The following is a 16,580-nucleotide window of genomic DNA, read 5'->3' on the forward strand; positions in this document are numbered from 1 at the left end:
TCCCTGACCTCTGGCTGGCGTTTCATCGATATACATAACCTCTCACTTTGGCAGTCTAAGGTACCTGCCTGCTTCAAGCAGACTTTGGTTATTCCGGTGTCTAAGAAGAACCTGGTAACCTGCCGCAATGACTATCATCCAGTAACATTTACATTTACTGTGATGAAGTGCTTTGAGACATTGGTGATGAAACACATCAACTCCTGCCTGAGAAGTGACTTGGATCCACTCCAATTTGCCTACCAGCACTACAGGATCACAACAAAATCCATTTCAATGGCTCATCACTCAACCATGGATCATCTGGACAGCAAAAGTGCATACATCAGGATGTTCTTTATTGACTACAGCTTGGCACTCAATACTATTATCTCCTGAAAACTAATCAATAAGCTTCAAGACCTTGGCCTCAATACCTACTTGTGCAATTGGATCCTTGATTTTCTCACTTGCAGACCCCAGTCAGTTCAGATTGGTAACATCTCCTCCACGATCTCCAGCAGCACAGCTACTCCCAAGGCTGTGTGCTTAGCCCCTTGCTCTACTCAGTCTAAGCTTATGACTGTTCCAATGCCATATTTAAGTTGGCTGATGACCCCACTGTTGTTAGCTGAATCAAGGGTGGTGACAAATCAGCATACAGGAGGGAGACCGAAAACCCGGCTGAGTGGTGCCACAACAGTAACCTCTCACTCGAGGCCAGAGGAGAAGACGGCGGTGCGACACAGCGCGCGCAGCTCTCCGGTGAAATGATATCGTATTTGTAAGTAGGATGCCGTGCACAATTCTGATTTGATGGAGACAGACGTGAGAAGCACAGAGGAACATCTGGAGAAACTTCTGAAATGCCCGCTTCGCTGCCGCTGCTACTGTGCGATCGAGAATCTCCGGAGGGAAGGCCCCAAAATCCCCGGTTTTGCCTGCTGCTGGTGACCAAGGCTGGGGTCGAAGCATTCGGCAGAGATGGTGCTGGGTACTCAGTGTCGGAGGGGTGGTCGGAGGCTCAAAGTTTTCGGATGACTCAGAGTCGGACTGTGGTCGGGCATGGCAGGGGTAGTTTTCTTCCTTCTCACATCTGTGTGAGATGTGGGACTTTCGAGAGACTTTGAACTTTTTTACTGTGCCCATGGGCTGTTCTTCATCAAGTTATGGTATTGTTGCACTGTTGTAACTGTATGTTATAATTATGTGGTTTTGTTAATTTTTCAGTCTTAGTCTGTCCTGTCTTGTGATATCACACCGGAGGAATATTGTATCATTCCCTAATGCATGCATTAATAAATGACAATAAAAGAGGACTACGTGTCCTCATAATCTAATCTAATCTAATCACTCAATGTCAGCAAGACCAAGGAGCTGATGTATTGACTTCAGACGGAGGGATGTGAAGAGTCCTCATCAGGGATCAGAGGTAGAGAGGGTTAACAACTTTAAATTCCTCAGTGCTATCATTTCAGAGGACATGTCCTAGGTCCAACGCATAACTACAATTACAAAGAAAGCACAGTAGTGTCTCTACTTCCTTAGAAGTTTGCGAAGATTTGGTATGACATCTAAAACTTTCACAAACTTCCACAGGTGTGCAGTGGTTGTATCACAGCCTGACATGGAAACACCAATGCTCTTCAACAGAAAATCCGCAAAAAGTAGTGGATACAGTCTAATCCATCATGGGTAAAGCCCTCCCCACCATTGAGCACATCTACATGAAATGCTGTCGCAGGAAAGCAACATCCATCTTCAAGGACCCCCACTTCCCAGGCCATGCTCCCTTCTCACGGCTGCCATTAGAAAGATGGTGCAGGAGCCTCAGGAGCTACACCACCAGATTCAAGAACAGTTATACCCCTCGACCATCAGGCTCCTGAGCCAGTGGGTACAACTTCACTCAGCTTCACTCACCCTTTCATTGAACCGTTTCCACAACCTACGGACTCACTTTCAAGGACTCTTCATCTGGTGTTCTTGATATTTATTGTTTATTTAATTTTTTTAACTTTTGTATTTGCACAGTTTGGTGTTTTTTGGTTGTTTGTCCTGTTGGATGGTTGATCTTTCATTGATTCTGTGATGTTACTGCAAGAAAATGAATTTCAGGGTTGTATGTGGTGACATATATGTATTTTGATAATAAATTGACTTTGAACTAACCTAATACAGTTTACAATATCTGTTGTAGGACTTTAACTCTGGTGACTTGGTCGGACTTGGATCCAGCTATACTAATAACAAAATGATTAAATCTTATTGAAAAGGTTACACCACCAATATAAATGTTAATAATGAAATGTCAGCAACATACAATCAAGATGATTCCAATAAATTATATATTATTCTTTAAAGTCTCTCCAACAAAAAATTACCTAACATCAATTATACATTTTTCTTTAAAGTAACAGGAAGTCCTGGATTGACAGTGAAGCAACCGAAAGGAAACCCATTATAGGAGATGATTTCATTTCCACTCTATAATGAAATCTTCCAAAATGAGAGACTTAAGGCCTCATGAGTTACAAAGGAAGATTTTTTTAACCAGTCTGTTTCAGTGGAGAAATTAGGCTACTGTTCCTGTTTTTGTTCCTGTACGTAGAGTTCTGAAGAAGGGCTTCAGCGTAGGAGGCCCTTTGGTTGGTTGCACATCACTCTAATGTCATTGCTGAGTCAGAGAGAACACTGCAGAGACTTCAGTACATAGACTTAACATAGATCTGAGTACAGAGTTAATTCTTTACCCTTTAACCTCTATGCTAGCTAATACTATTTTGCCATATTTTCTTTCCGATCACCCTGAAATTTTGAAGACATTCTACCAACCTTGCATTGTAATCTGTGGGTCTACACTTCATTTGTAGGCAGGCAGAGTTGTAATAGAATATTGCGGATGCATTTCGGCGATCACAATGTAACTTTAGGCAAACTAGCAAACTAAGTGACTATTATGAGAGGTTTTTTTTGTCATTAAGTTTTCTGACTAAATTCAGATACCATTTGAATGCAAGAGCTTGTTAGAAAATTAGACAGAATTAATACAGTGCATTGATAATCAAGTTGTGGTTATTTGGGTTATATAAGGTGTGTGTGTGTGTGTGTGTGTGTGTGTGTGTGTGTGTGCGTACACATCCTCCTTTGAATGCGAGAATCGAAAGTATTGTAGTATTTGTGAGGTGCATGTTTGTTTGACATTAGGGGTGTTGACAGGTGGCTGGTGATGTATGAAGTGGGTAGTGAAGGTATGTCTGGACAGAGTGGAACAGGCTTTAGTATGCCTATGTCTGTTACCTCTGGCGGGACAGGTTTGTAAGGGATCCGTCTTCCGACTGTCTGCCTCCATTGTCACTCAGCTCATCCAGGACTGGATCCCCTCACATGCTACTGAAGAATGATCAGGCTCTCATTACCATTGGCTGACTCCGATGTCAGTCAACTAACTTCTTTTTAATCCAACCAATCTCTGGCATTAATAATAAACAAAAATCAATGGTTAAGTGGAAGGAAGGTTCATTATAAATGAGCACATCACTTTTCCTGATAGCTTCTCACAGATGAATCTAAAACAGCGAACTCCAGTACAAGGGTCTTGCCATGATTAAAGTTCTTTCTCTGTAAGGTCCTGGAGAGCCTTGATGACGTGCGCTGACTGACTTTGTGCATATTCCTGAAGTCCGCCGCCCATCTGTTGGTGCAGGTTGGCAGCCAGCTTGGCGGTCACTGCCCGCATGTTAACACTTCCACCTTTTATCACGCCGTTCCCAGTCATGTTGCCCAGCAGGTACCAGAGCACGGGTAGAACATACCTCTCCACCGCTTGAGGCTTCCGCTGATAGACTGGCGGCACCAGGACTGCAGACAAGAAAGAAGCAAGAGTCCAGTACTCAGGGACGCACCATTTCCAGCAACAATCTAGCGTGATAACATGCCGACAGGGATCAGACCAGCTCAGGTCCAAATGCCCAAAAGCAGGGGTCCCCAACCTTTTTTGCACCGTGGACCGGTTTAATATGGACAATATTCTTGCGGACTGGCCAACCGGGGGGGGGGGGGGGGGGGGTGGAGCGGACGTGTTCAAGTAGGGTTAAATTCACCTCAACATGTCTTTTACATTGAGGGTTGCCAACTTTCTCACTCCCAAATAAGGGACAAAAGTAGCAGTCAAATCCCGAGACACCTTACCCCAGGAAAGACTACCATGACCATGAAGGGACACCTGTGTGTGCATGTGTGACTTTTTTCCTACAAATTGGTTTTGCCTTCATCTTCCCGACTATACCATACATACATTATTTCTACTTTATATAGGCTGTGTATTTATCATATCATTCCTGCTTTTACTGTATGTTAGTGTTATTTATTTTCGGTTTTATGTGTTATTTGGTATGATTTGTTAGCTTATTTTTTGGGTCTGGGAATGCTCAAAAATGTTTCCCATATAAATTAATGGTAACTGCTTCTTCGCTTTACACCATTTCGGCGCAAAAGGTTTCATAGGAACGCTCTACCTTAGCGGGGGAAATACGGGACAAGGGCAGTCCCACATGGGACAAACCAATTTAGCCCAATATACAGGATGTCCTGGCAAGTACGGGACAGTTGGCAACCTTATGTTCAATTTCAATAGTACGTGACAGGGAATGAGGAAAGGTGCAGCTGACTCTATCATTTCCTCGCGGCCCGGTACTGGTCCGCGGACCGGTGGTTGGGGACCGCTGCCCTAAAACATCAATCTGGCCTTAATTTTCCCACTGATGACTTTGAAGGGGATAAAGAAGCTTTACCCAGCCAAAGCCCCAAGATTTGCACATCCTTTTTGCTCTCTCCGAAAGATTCAGCAGCATAAGTTATTGCACTGAAAGTCCAATCGTCAGGTGGATCACGAGTTCAAATCCCTCCACAGTAACTGGGGCACGTAAAAGTCAAATTACTAGTTTCTCAGTTCAGACTAATTAAATTTGAAAATTAAATAATACTTTCAAATATAATTGTTTCATGGTCACAAGTTATGACCATGGAACCACTGCTTAAACCTAGCTGCTTTACTAGTAACTTTTAGTGAAACATTATGATCTGATATATGGGTGTCTCAGATTCATAGTAACAATTCACTCTTACTGCCCCCTAAGATGCCCAGCAAGTCATTTAGATTGAAGCAAAGCTCCCGTTCTGTGGATGAAGAAAAGTAAACACCTCCTCATTTCTACCTCGCCAGTGGAGTTGTAAAACTACTGACAGCACAGATGGAGGTCACTTGGACAATCAAATTTATACTATCTATGCAGGACGATTCTGTCAATCCCATTCTCCCACCCTTTCGTCAATGCTCTGCACATAATTTAGTCTTCTTCTCCTGCCTCTTGAAGACCCCGACTGATTCTTGGCTCCCTGTCACACTTCAAGCTCGGACATGATTGGCTTTTGCCTCACCTGCGAGTCGCTCCGTGACGTCGTGCCTTGCCCGGCTGTTGTTGAGCTGCACCCGGCTGGCAAAGGGCTGAAGCAGCAGCAAGTTGTCTTTACGGGGACAGCAAACCAGAGGTAATCAGCGTTACATATGCATGGGTGAGATTGCTGGTCAACAAATAGAGAAAGAGAGACAGGGCGAGACCCAGCCAATTTCATGGCATCACTAGTACAGTGGTGCCATGCCAGTCGCCCAGCATAATATGGGTGCAGAAGAAATAAATTCTCAAACCTTGTGAACCTTTGCAGGGACTCAGCACACATGATAGTGGCTTTTAAGAGGCATTTGGAGCAAAGAGAATGGAGGGACATGGATCATTTGCAGGACAGTGGGATTAGTTTAATTTGACACCATCATGGCAGAGACGTGTTCTGTGCTCCTTGCTCTGTTTAAGTGCAACATTGTTTGGCCAGACTCCTTTCACTCTTTCTCAAACAATATAGCCAGGAGGGTAATTCAGAGTTTCAATCCCCTGCTGACATTTTCCCCCAGCTGATTCTTCTTTTAAAATCTTCTCGGGCAATGAAACAAGTTGACCATGATCCTTGGAATCAAAGAAACTTACAGCACAGGAGGAGAGCATTCGGTCCAGTTTGTCCAGGCTGACCAACAAGAGCCATTGAGACCAATCTCACTCTCCAGCTCTGGTCTGCTGGTCACAGTACGAGTGCTCGGCAAGGTACTGTTTCAGTGGGGTGAGGCTTTCCACCTGCACCACACTGTGAGCTCCAGACATGCGGAGGTTACAAAGGGGTATAAATATGTTAAGTGACTGGCAAGTGTGAAATTGTCTATTATGGCAGGAAAAATAAAAATTGACATTTTATCTAAATGGTGAGATCTCGAGATCTGTGTGGCTCAGGAGGGATGTCAGTGTCCTAGCGCAAGTATACAGGTAGAGAAAGCAATGAAGAAAGCTAAAATACTGTTAAAGTTAATTGCGCGTGGATTGAAAACAAACATTGAAAAGTCATGATTCAGTTACATAAGACATTTGTTGATACCATGTCTGGAGTACTGTGTGGTTAGTATGGACTAAATTTTATCTGTTTCACGCAAAGGGGGGGGGCAAATATTCAATAAATAGACAACAAGGCCCTATCCATTTCATGGATTATTAGTTATAAAATAAAAATCATTTATAGGAAGATCCCAAGAGCGCTGGAAATACTCTGATGATAATTTATGTCTGGATCTCTTTTTAATGGCGGAGGCAATAGTTACATTTACTCCAGGATCATACACTCAGACCCCACACATCAACGACAAAGAGCCTGAGGCCTACCTATGTGATCGATCAGTGTATCAAGTACGTGCAGAGCCGCCGTGTAAATGCCCACATTCTTCGAGTTTAAGTTGTCAGTGACAATGGTGACTGTGGAATGTAGGACTCTGTGAAGGTCATCCTTCAGAACTGGGATCATGGTCACCAAGGACTGCAGGGCAAACTGGTTCACCTTCTTGTTGGAATCCTGCAGCCGCGGGGTGAAGGCATCAAAAATCTGAAACATGAAATGACTGGAATTAGAGGACACAGGGCATGCTCCTCATAGCTCAGCCACTCCACATACCAACACATATGAAGTACTTGTCCTCTCTTATCTTCACTTTCCCAGCAGGACATACGTCAACATGTCTGCATGGTTATTTGCAACCCAATCAACTTCTCACAGAAAGTTTGGAAACCAAAATCTATGATTGCTCTTCTAGTACTGTAGTCACATCATTCCAACATCCCAGAACACTTGTTGTGTATTTTCCGTGGAAGGAATAGCTGGATAGGACAAATGATTCAGAAATTCAAAGCTCCATTTTAATTGATCCCTTTTCCACTGACTAGAAACAATGCAGGACACTTGAGACTATTTTGTGAGGCCCCAAAATAGAATTTATTTATAACATAAGAGCCAAATACAATTAGGTCATGACATTATCTTCATTCATTGTACCAAGCAATTTAGCATATTCCCTTATATACCAACAGCATCAATTTTTCATTGTCAAATACTGTAGCACATGAACAAAATGTTGAGGAGCTGTTACACAGGCCCCAGCCCCTGAGTGTCCAGTGATACAGGCAACCAATAGCTGGGGATAGAAGGAGGCTAAACTCCTTAAAGAAACCCCAGGCCATCTCCACTCAAAGGTCTCTCCTGGACAGGATATTACTCCTGTGTTGTGCTGTTCCTCAAAGATTCTACCAGCAGTTACTGCTGCCTGACTGTAAACATTCCTGGCAACTACAAATTAAATTAAACCAGTAAATCTGTTTGTAATTGTCACATGTACTGAGCAGCAGCGGAAAAAGAAGTTGCTTTAAATGCCAAAAACACAAATCATCTCATCGCACCAGTGCAATGAGGCGGTACAAGGGGAAAACAGTCACAGAATGCAGAACGTAGCTTCACAGTAACAGAGTGAGTATTTTGCAAGCGTGCAGTAAGGTGAAAGCCGTAGAGTTTAGATTTAAAAGGGTAGAATGACTAAAATGGAAGTAAGGAGTAGGTCTGCACACAACAACGTGCAATGAGATGCCGTGCTCCAGTACCATGTTCTGCTGCTGCCCAACAGCACCCTGGAGATGATCAATGACATGTTGGGGATGATACAATTGTACAGGTCCTAGAGCTGCTGCCTCACAGCCCCGGTGACCTGCGTGTGATCCTGATCTCGGGCGCTGTCTGGAGTTTGCAATTTCTCACCATGATGGCATGACTTCCTCAGAGCGCTCTGCTCCTGCCAGATCCCAAAGACATGCTGGTTGGCAGGTGAATTAGTCAGAGCATAGTGTTAGTGAGTGGTAGGGCCTGAGAAAGTGGGAAGTATATATGTATATGAAAAAAGCATTCATGTAGAATTTGTGTAAATGGTTTGGCATGAATGAAGGGCTTAACTGTTTTTCTGAGCCGTGTCTCCCCCGTCACCTCTTATAGGAGGTTACGGAAAAGCTCATACAGCTGTGGAGGCCCGATCATTGATGGTGTTTAAGGAGGAGATTGATAGGTATCTAATTAGTCAGGGTATCGAGGGATATGGGGAAAAAGCCGGAAACTGGAACTAGATGGGAGAACAGTTTAGCTCATGGTGGAGTGGCGGAGCAGACTCGATGGGCTGAATGGCCTACTTCTGCCCCTTTGTCTTGTGATCTTGTGAAGCTGCAGAAGAGGTTTACCAGGTTGCTGCCTGGATTACAGGGCATGTGCCATAAAGAGAGGATGGGGCAAACCTGGGTTGTTATCATGGCAGCAGCAGAGACAGAGGGAAGACTGTACAAAGCTCAAAGTAAATTTATTACCAAAGTACAAATACGCACCATATAAAACCCTGAGATTCATTTTCTTTCAGGCATACTCAATAAGTCCATAATGGAATAATAACCATAATAGAATTGATGAAAGACTGCATGAACTTGGGCAACAATCACTCAACCTGTGTGCAAAGGACAACAGAGTGTGCAAATACAAAAGAAAGAAATAATAATCAATAATAAATATCAAGAACCTGAGATGAAGAGTCCTTGAAAGTGAGTACATCAGTTGTAGGAATATTTCAATGATTGGGCAAGTGAAATTGAGTGATGTTATCCCCTTTGGTTCATGAGCCTGATGGTTGAGGATTAATAATTGTTCCTGAACCTGGTGGTGTGAGTCCTGAGGCTTCTGTACTTTCTTCCTGATGGTAGCAATGAGAAGAGAGCATGGCCTGGATGGTGGGACGATGGGTGTTGCTTTCCTGTGACAATGTTTTGTCTAGATGTGCTCAATGGCGGGAAGGGCTTTACTCATGATGGGCAGGGCTATATCCATTACTTTTCCATTCAAGGGCATTGGTGTTTCCATACCAGGCTGTATTGAGACTGATAGAGGTTTGTAAGACAATGAAAGGCACAAATTGAGTAGGCAGCTAGTATCTTTTTCCTCCCCCGAGTCAAAATGCCTAATATGAGAGGGCATGCATTTAAGCTGTGGGGGTAAGTTCAAAGGAGATGTGTGGAGCAAGTTTTTTTATACAGAGTGGCAGTTGCCTGCAATGCACTGTCAGGAGTTGCGGTGGAAGCAAATATGATAGAGATGTTCGAGAAGATCTTAGGTAAGCACGGGAAGACTGGAGACAGCACATGAGCCCATTATTGGCTCCGTTTCTTGCCGATCTCACAAATTAAATTGAGGGAAGATTGAAATCAAGGCAAGTGCAGAAGGAAAATGGGTACTCAGCGCTGTCTTCCAGTCTCTTGTTTGCTGCTGCTGCAGAAAGGTGGCTGAGTGTGATGGTCTCTCCCTCTCACTCACTGCTCTTGAAGAAAGATCCCTGCATTTGAATGGTCTCTCTCGCTCTCAATTTCCAGGTCTTGGGCAAGGTTTAATCAATGTGCTTAGTGGATTGGACTCTGAAGTTCACACTGTGCTGTGTTTCTGTTTTCTGGTCTCTCCTTTTTTTGTTGCTATTTTGAGCGATTTTGTTTGGGACAGCCTGCAGAAAATAAACTGAGCTGATCTGAATACACCTGGACTCTTTCGATTTTGTGTTTTATATTCTGAATTTTTTGCTCATTTTTTGTTGCTGTTTTGATGCTTTTCTTTGAACAGATTCCATGGCTTTCTTTGTTTTGAGGCTGTCTGTGGAGAAGATGAATATCAGGGTTGAATACTGCATGCATACTTTGATAATAATAAATGCACTTTGACTTTGAATGTTCAGAGAATGGAGGGATGGAGATATTGTGTAGGTTGAGTGGATTCATTTTGTTAAGGGTTTAATTACAAAGGACCTATCCTGTGCTGTACTGTTCTATGTTTTATGTTGTATCTTTGAATCCACAGCACCAGAGCAAACCCACATGGAGAAAATGTGGAAGCTCCACCAGGAAAGCATCTGGAAACAGGTTCAGATACAGGCTGCTGGAGCTGTGTAACTATACTGCCCTGTTTCATGCTCTTCAGAGTTCCTTCACCCACGCACAGTGCCCAGACTTACATCCACTATATTGGAGGTGACGAACCTCGGGTCGGCCTCACAGTGCTGCCGCAGCAGTGAAATGCCTTGCATCCTCTCCTGGAACTCCTTGGCAGTCAACATCCTGTTCAGCTGCTTCACCTTCTCTACCATTTCTACGCTGTGCAGGCTTGAATGGTGGGGCACCAACCCCGGGTGCTGTGGTGTGTTCCGTTCTGTCCTGCGGAGAAAAGATCAATTAACTGCTCCGGTGTTGGTGACTGGTCATCTGTACTGAGGTAAAGTTGCTGTGAAATTTTGATAGTTTTTAAATGACTTTCCATTTTTTAAATTCATTTTCAGCTCTAAAACTTTCCAAGAGTTGTGCAGTCTTCCAATTCTACCCTGGTATGCACCTTTAAGAATTGACAAGAATATCCCTTCGGTTATCCTGGCCCTAAGAAGTAAAAATCCCTTCCTACATCGGAAACGCAATCTCCAAAAGAGTGCTGGAAGCGGCTTTTGTTTGCATACCACCCAGATAGATCATTCTATACGTAAGCACATTGAGGAAGTACAGAAGGGAAACACATTGCAGAGCATAGTGTAACAGAGAACGTGCAATGCAGGTAGACAAATAAAGTGCAAGGAGGATGACAAGCTAGAACGGGAAATCAAAATCTTTAGTGTACGAGAGGCCTGCTCAAGCATCTGCCAACGGTGGGATAGAAGCTGTCCTTGAGCCTGGCGTTCTCTGTTCTACTGTGAATGTCGGCAAGAAAATGAATCTCAAGGTTGTTTATGCTAACATAAATGTACTTTGATAATGAACTTACGTTGAACTTTGCAGGTATGTGTTCTCAAGCTACTATATCTTTTGCCTGGCGGGGAAGAGGAGAAGAGAGAATGATTGGGGTGCAAGGAGTCCTTGACTATTTTGGCTGCTTTTCATAGTATAAACAGTCAGTGGAGGATAGACTGTTCTGCACTGCCAGCGAGTCTATGGTGACGTCTCAGAAACTTGTGACTTCTACGTCTATGAATGACAAGAGTAGTGGCAAGGGTAGTAGGCTCCTAATAACATGACAACCTGCAGATTCATCCTCAAGACAGAACCAGAATCAGATTTAATATCATTGACCTATATGATGTAAAACTTGCTCTCTTTAATGGCAGCAGCACAGTGCAGAGACAGAAAAACCATAATAAATCGCAAAAACAAGTCAACAGTGCAAGAAAAAAGGAATAACGAGATAGTCTTCGTGGACTCATGGATCATTCAGAAACCTGATGATAGAGGAGAAGAAGCTGAATCATTGGATATGGGTCTTCAGGAACCTGCACCTCCTCGCTGATGGGGACAATGAGAAGAGGACGTACTGTATCTCTGGTCAGGGTCGTTAGTGATTGACGTTGTCTTCTTCAGGTACGGCCTTTTGAAGGTGTCCACCATTTTGACTTGGTGATAGAGGCAGAGAGAGAGATAGAGGGATAATGAGAGAGAGAGAGGCAGACAGAGAAGGAGACAGAAGTGGGGAATCAGAGATGTTCGGAGTCAGAGAGGTATGGTGTCGAGTATTTATTTTGAGATAGACCACAGTAACAGGCCCTTCCAGCCCAGCCAGCCCATGCTGCCCTATTGCACCCATGTGACCAATTGCCCTCCTAACCCATACATCTTTGAAATGTTGGAGGATATAGAGGGTTGTGGATCTGTGGAATGCTCTGCCTCAGAAAGCAGTGGAGGCCAATTCTCTGGATTCTTTCAAAAAAGAGTTAGATAGAGCTCTTAAAGACAGCGGAGTGAAGGGATATGGGGAGAAGGCAGGAAAAGGGTACTGATTGTGGATGATCAGCCATGATCACAGTGAATGGTGGTGCTGGCTCGAAGGGTTGAATGGCTTACTCCTGCACCAATTGTCTATTGTCTATTGATACCAGAGCTCCAGGGCAAAGCCCACACGGTCACTGGGAGAATACACAAACCCCTTTCAGACAGCGGTGGGAACGTGTAGTATAGAAACAGGTCACTCAGCTCCCCACGTGCACACCAACCAGTGGGTGCCCATCTGTATTAACCCTTTCCTCCACCACCTGGCCCATAACTTTCTATGCCTAGGTATAAGTGCTTGCACAGACGTTTCCTAAATGCTCTCAGCCACTCTGCTTCCACTACTATTTCAGACATTGCATTCCAGATTCGGTGGGATTTTACTTCTTAGAGCATGGATAACTAAAGGCAAACCTGCCAATGCTCAAGGATGTGTAACATGTCAGAACTGGAGGGCTGCAGAACTTTTGGAAAGTATTAGACCTGAATGGGAAGATGGAATAAAAAATGGAAAGAAATTGTTAAAGTGATTTGTTTTTCACTTACATTGAGCTTACAAGCTGATAGTTATTCTTGCTGACCAAACGGAACACTTGAAAATTTCAGTTAAAGACCAAAGAAAAGGGTGGGGAGGAATTACTGTCCACTAGGTTTCACCTTTTTTTTAAACCTTATTTACATTAAGTTGAAATGAGTAAAAATCAGGAGAAATGGAATGTTGTACATCGGTTGGTTGTCACCACTTTACATAAGGGAAAGATTCTTTTTTCCTTATGAGAGGAATCTGGGCAAGCCTAGTAGAAGAAAAGCTGGTCTACAACATTAGCTTTACACCCTCATGGCAGGATGGTGGAGCTGGTGAAGGGGTTGGTGTTTAAGGACAGGGGAAATTTTGTACAGTTGTACAGGATGTTGGTGAGGCCACACCACAAGTACAGAACACAGTTTTGGTCTCGTAACATTGGACGCGATCCAATAGAGATTCATCAGGCATGGGAGAATTGTCCTAGCAAGAGAGGTAAGGCAGTTTGTATCTGTATTCCTTGGAGTTTTGAAGGCTGTGAGGTGATCTTATTCAAACATTTAAGATCCTATGGGAGTTTGATAGGGGAGATGTTGAGATGCTCCCGCTGTTGGGAGAGTCATGAACATGGGGACATCGTTGCAGAGGTCATTTAAAATTGAGGTGTGTGAAAATTTCACCTCTCAGAGGGCAATCAGTCTCTGGAATTCTCTGTCCTCAAGAATGATGGAGGTCAGATCGTTAGATATATTAATGGTAAATTTTTCAAAGATTGAGGAAGTGATGGTTATGGGAAACTGATGCAAAAGAGTAGTTGAAGTCAGCATAGATCATCCATGATCTAAGCAAATGGTGGGACAAGCTTGAGGGGCCTGGTGCTCTACTTCTGCTCCTAGATACTGAATTTGTGTGAAGACAATGAATTAAGGTTGGTTTGACAGTGACCAAGTACTGCACAATAGAGCCTCTATAAGAAGACAATTTAGGAAATCACGTTTCACCAATGCAGACTAAAGTTATAAGTCACCTTCCAGTGGTAAGCACATCTTCCTGAGAATTTGAAGAACTGTTGACCCTTGACCTATGACCCTTCAGCGAATGATGATCTGAAGAAGCATCTCGAAGTCCCTGAATAACAATCAAGCCAGATTAACATAAAATATTTCATTATTTTGTGCTCTCCAATTTTAATAAAGTTGGCACAAGAGTGGAAGAACCCCTTACTGATGATAGAATTGACCAAACTGAGATGGTTGGGTTGGTTTGAAGCTCACACCCAAGAGACACTAACAAGGTTCAAGAAGTAAGACATGGCAGAAGTATGATCAGAATTCTTTGATCAGCAGGAATGGCACCATCTTCCATGCAACAATGTCGGCCACCACCAACATTTCCTTTTCATATGCCTGACCACTGTCACTGGAAATTAGGAAGTCAGGCTTTCCTTGGGATAAGGAAGAAAAATAACAGAAGAAGCTGGTCCAACGTGGAATCTGCAAATGCCAAGGTCAGAGCTAGGGAGGAGATGCCTTACTCAGAAGAATCCACACAGTCAATTTAGCAATCATCTTGACCGTAGGAATAGGCAGGGAAGAGGTCAGAAGTCATGTTGAAGAAGGGAAAATGTCAGAAACTTCTTTCAGATTCCTCCTAAAGCCTTGTATGTTGCAGCATTTTGTGTGTTGTTGAAGATTCCAGCTCCTGCAGTCTCTTGCCCAGTAGCTGGAAGGAGGGAAAAACTCAGCTGCCTGGCCATGGTTGCAAATGGTGATATCCATAAAACAATAACTACTAATAATCCCGACTCAGTGGGACAGTACATTGGTACAGGGGGAAGAACTACTGCCACACAACTCCGGAGACCTGGGATCATTCTTGACCTCCAGTGCAGTCCGTGTGGATTTTACGGGTTCTCCCTGTGACTCCATAGGTTTCCTCTGGATGCTCCAGGTTCCTTCCACAAACCAATAATGCATGGGTTGGTAGCAGTATTGTGTGGTAGAATAAGGGATTGTTGGTAGAAATGTAGGGAGCATAAAAAACTGGGGTTAATGTATAAGTAGGTGATGGACGGTCAGTGTGGACAGAGTGGGCTACAGGACCTGTTTCTGTGTTGTATGGATCCAAGGCAAAACCATTTATTAAGGCAGCATCCTTTAGCCCGACCTGTGCACTGATCAGTGTTTTGATCACTTCTTGGAAATTGGGCATCACGGGTTCCACTGGGCCACTTGGTATGCAAAGAGTTAACTATATCGGCTCCAGAGCCTGTAAGGCACTCCTTTAAGCCCAGCTGTATGTCTCAAATTTGATCCCTCTTCCATCCAGGACAGAAGAAGTCCACAACCTCCACTGTATTACGGAGGAAAGGCAGCAGATTCATGGGGAACATTGCCACCTATGTATCCCCTCCAAGACCCACACCATCCAGACTTAGAAACACCTTGCCATTCCTTCATCATTTCTGAGTCCAAGTCCCCAACAACACTGTATAATACATCAGAGGACAATGGCAGTATAATAAAGTGATTCTTCACCACCTTCTCAAGGACACTAAATTAATAAATAAATCAATATCCCCTTACAGTGTCTCAAATACAGACAGAGAATACTGGAAAAGCTTAGCAGGTCCGGCGATGGACAACAGAAATAACATTTTAGATTTGTAAATCCTTCATCAGAGTTCTAACAAAGACGCTCAGGCCCAAAACATTTCTCCTTCCACAGATGCTGGCCAATCTGCCAAGTACTTCCAGCTTTCTCTGTTTTTAGTTCAGATTTCCAGCATCTGCAGATTTTTTTTTCTCCTTTTCAATCACTTTATGATGCTGGGTCTCAGATTTTGATAAAGTACTTGTCAACACCTTGAGACATGAAAGCCAGTGTGTATATGAAGTCTCTGTGGTTTTTTGGATCACATATAAACCTGACAAGGTAAAAAAGGCTAATCCCTTTTTAAAAAAAATATGAACCATTTGCGTTTGTAAAGACCATCCAAGTTCTTATGGTTACTTTTAATGATTATTCATTAGCTGATTTTAAAATCTTAATAGATTATGACACAATCCTACTCAAGGTATCCAATCATTACTATGACACATTAAGTCAGTGATCAAAACAGGATAGAGTTAAGACCTTGGTGCACAGTATGTTAAAGGCTGGTCTCTACAACCTAGAACTATGAGCTACTGAGAATTAATATTTCACGTGCAACTGTTGCTACTTTGCCAGCTGCTTCATCTCAGGTAGTAGAACCCCATGAATGTACCCTCTTGTGTCGAAGGACTTATTGTCTACTATTGTGCCAATTGTGCCAGCCAAGTACGGAAGCAGATATAGTGGTTAAATACTGTAGATAACACTCACCCTCTTTTTTATCATTGCGATAATATGGTACAGATCCTGGGACATACGGGAGCTTTCCAGGTATCTCCCAAACTCTGGATGGGACAGCAAAATATTCAGCACCTTCCGCCCATAGAACCTAACAAGGCAACAGAAAGGCGATGTTACCTCAACAAGTTTGAGAGAGTGTGGAGGGTAGATGATCAAAGGAAACATTGTCAGCAAGGCCAGAGGGAGTATTGTCAATAGACAGTTACTTCAACAGATGTTTCAGAGTTCCTATCAGGCACTAATCCTACAGGAACACTAACTGAAGATCTGAGACGCAAGTATTTTAACACTATCACTGCAAGATAAAAATATCTTGCAGTGACATACAGGCTCTACTGACAGCCATCCATCCCCAGTAAACGAGCTCTCCTGTCCAAAGTGTCTTGATCATTGAGCAACCTAACCTGCCTCTCAATACACTGGTTCTGCAAGCCAAACGGGCC

General features: G+C 43.4%; 1 protein-coding gene across 1 annotated transcript in view; it reads right to left on the reverse strand.

Moving 5' to 3' along the window:
• Positions 1-3,072: 3,072 nt before the first annotated feature.
• The window catches only part of LOC140190498 (TOG array regulator of axonemal microtubules protein 2-like), an 89,805-nt gene continuing 76,297 nt past the window's right edge, over positions 3,073-16,580 (reverse strand). Inside the window, exons 13-18 of the mRNA XM_072247132.1 lie at positions 16,108-16,225; positions 13,769-13,869; positions 10,430-10,628; positions 6,741-6,957; positions 5,419-5,505; positions 3,073-3,840 (exon numbers count right to left, since the gene is read on the reverse strand). Of these exons, the coding sequence (XP_072103233.1) occupies positions 3,587-3,840; positions 5,419-5,505; positions 6,741-6,957; positions 10,430-10,628; positions 13,769-13,869; positions 16,108-16,225 (976 nt within the window). The 3' untranslated portion in view covers positions 3,073-3,586. The remainder of the gene's footprint in view (positions 3,841-5,418; positions 5,506-6,740; positions 6,958-10,429; positions 10,629-13,768; positions 13,870-16,107; positions 16,226-16,580) is intronic.

This window comes from Mobula birostris, chromosome 2, assembly GCF_030028105.1.
Source record: "Mobula birostris isolate sMobBir1 chromosome 2, sMobBir1.hap1, whole genome shotgun sequence".
Classification (NCBI taxonomy): domain Eukaryota; kingdom Metazoa; phylum Chordata; class Chondrichthyes; order Myliobatiformes; family Myliobatidae; genus Mobula; species Mobula birostris.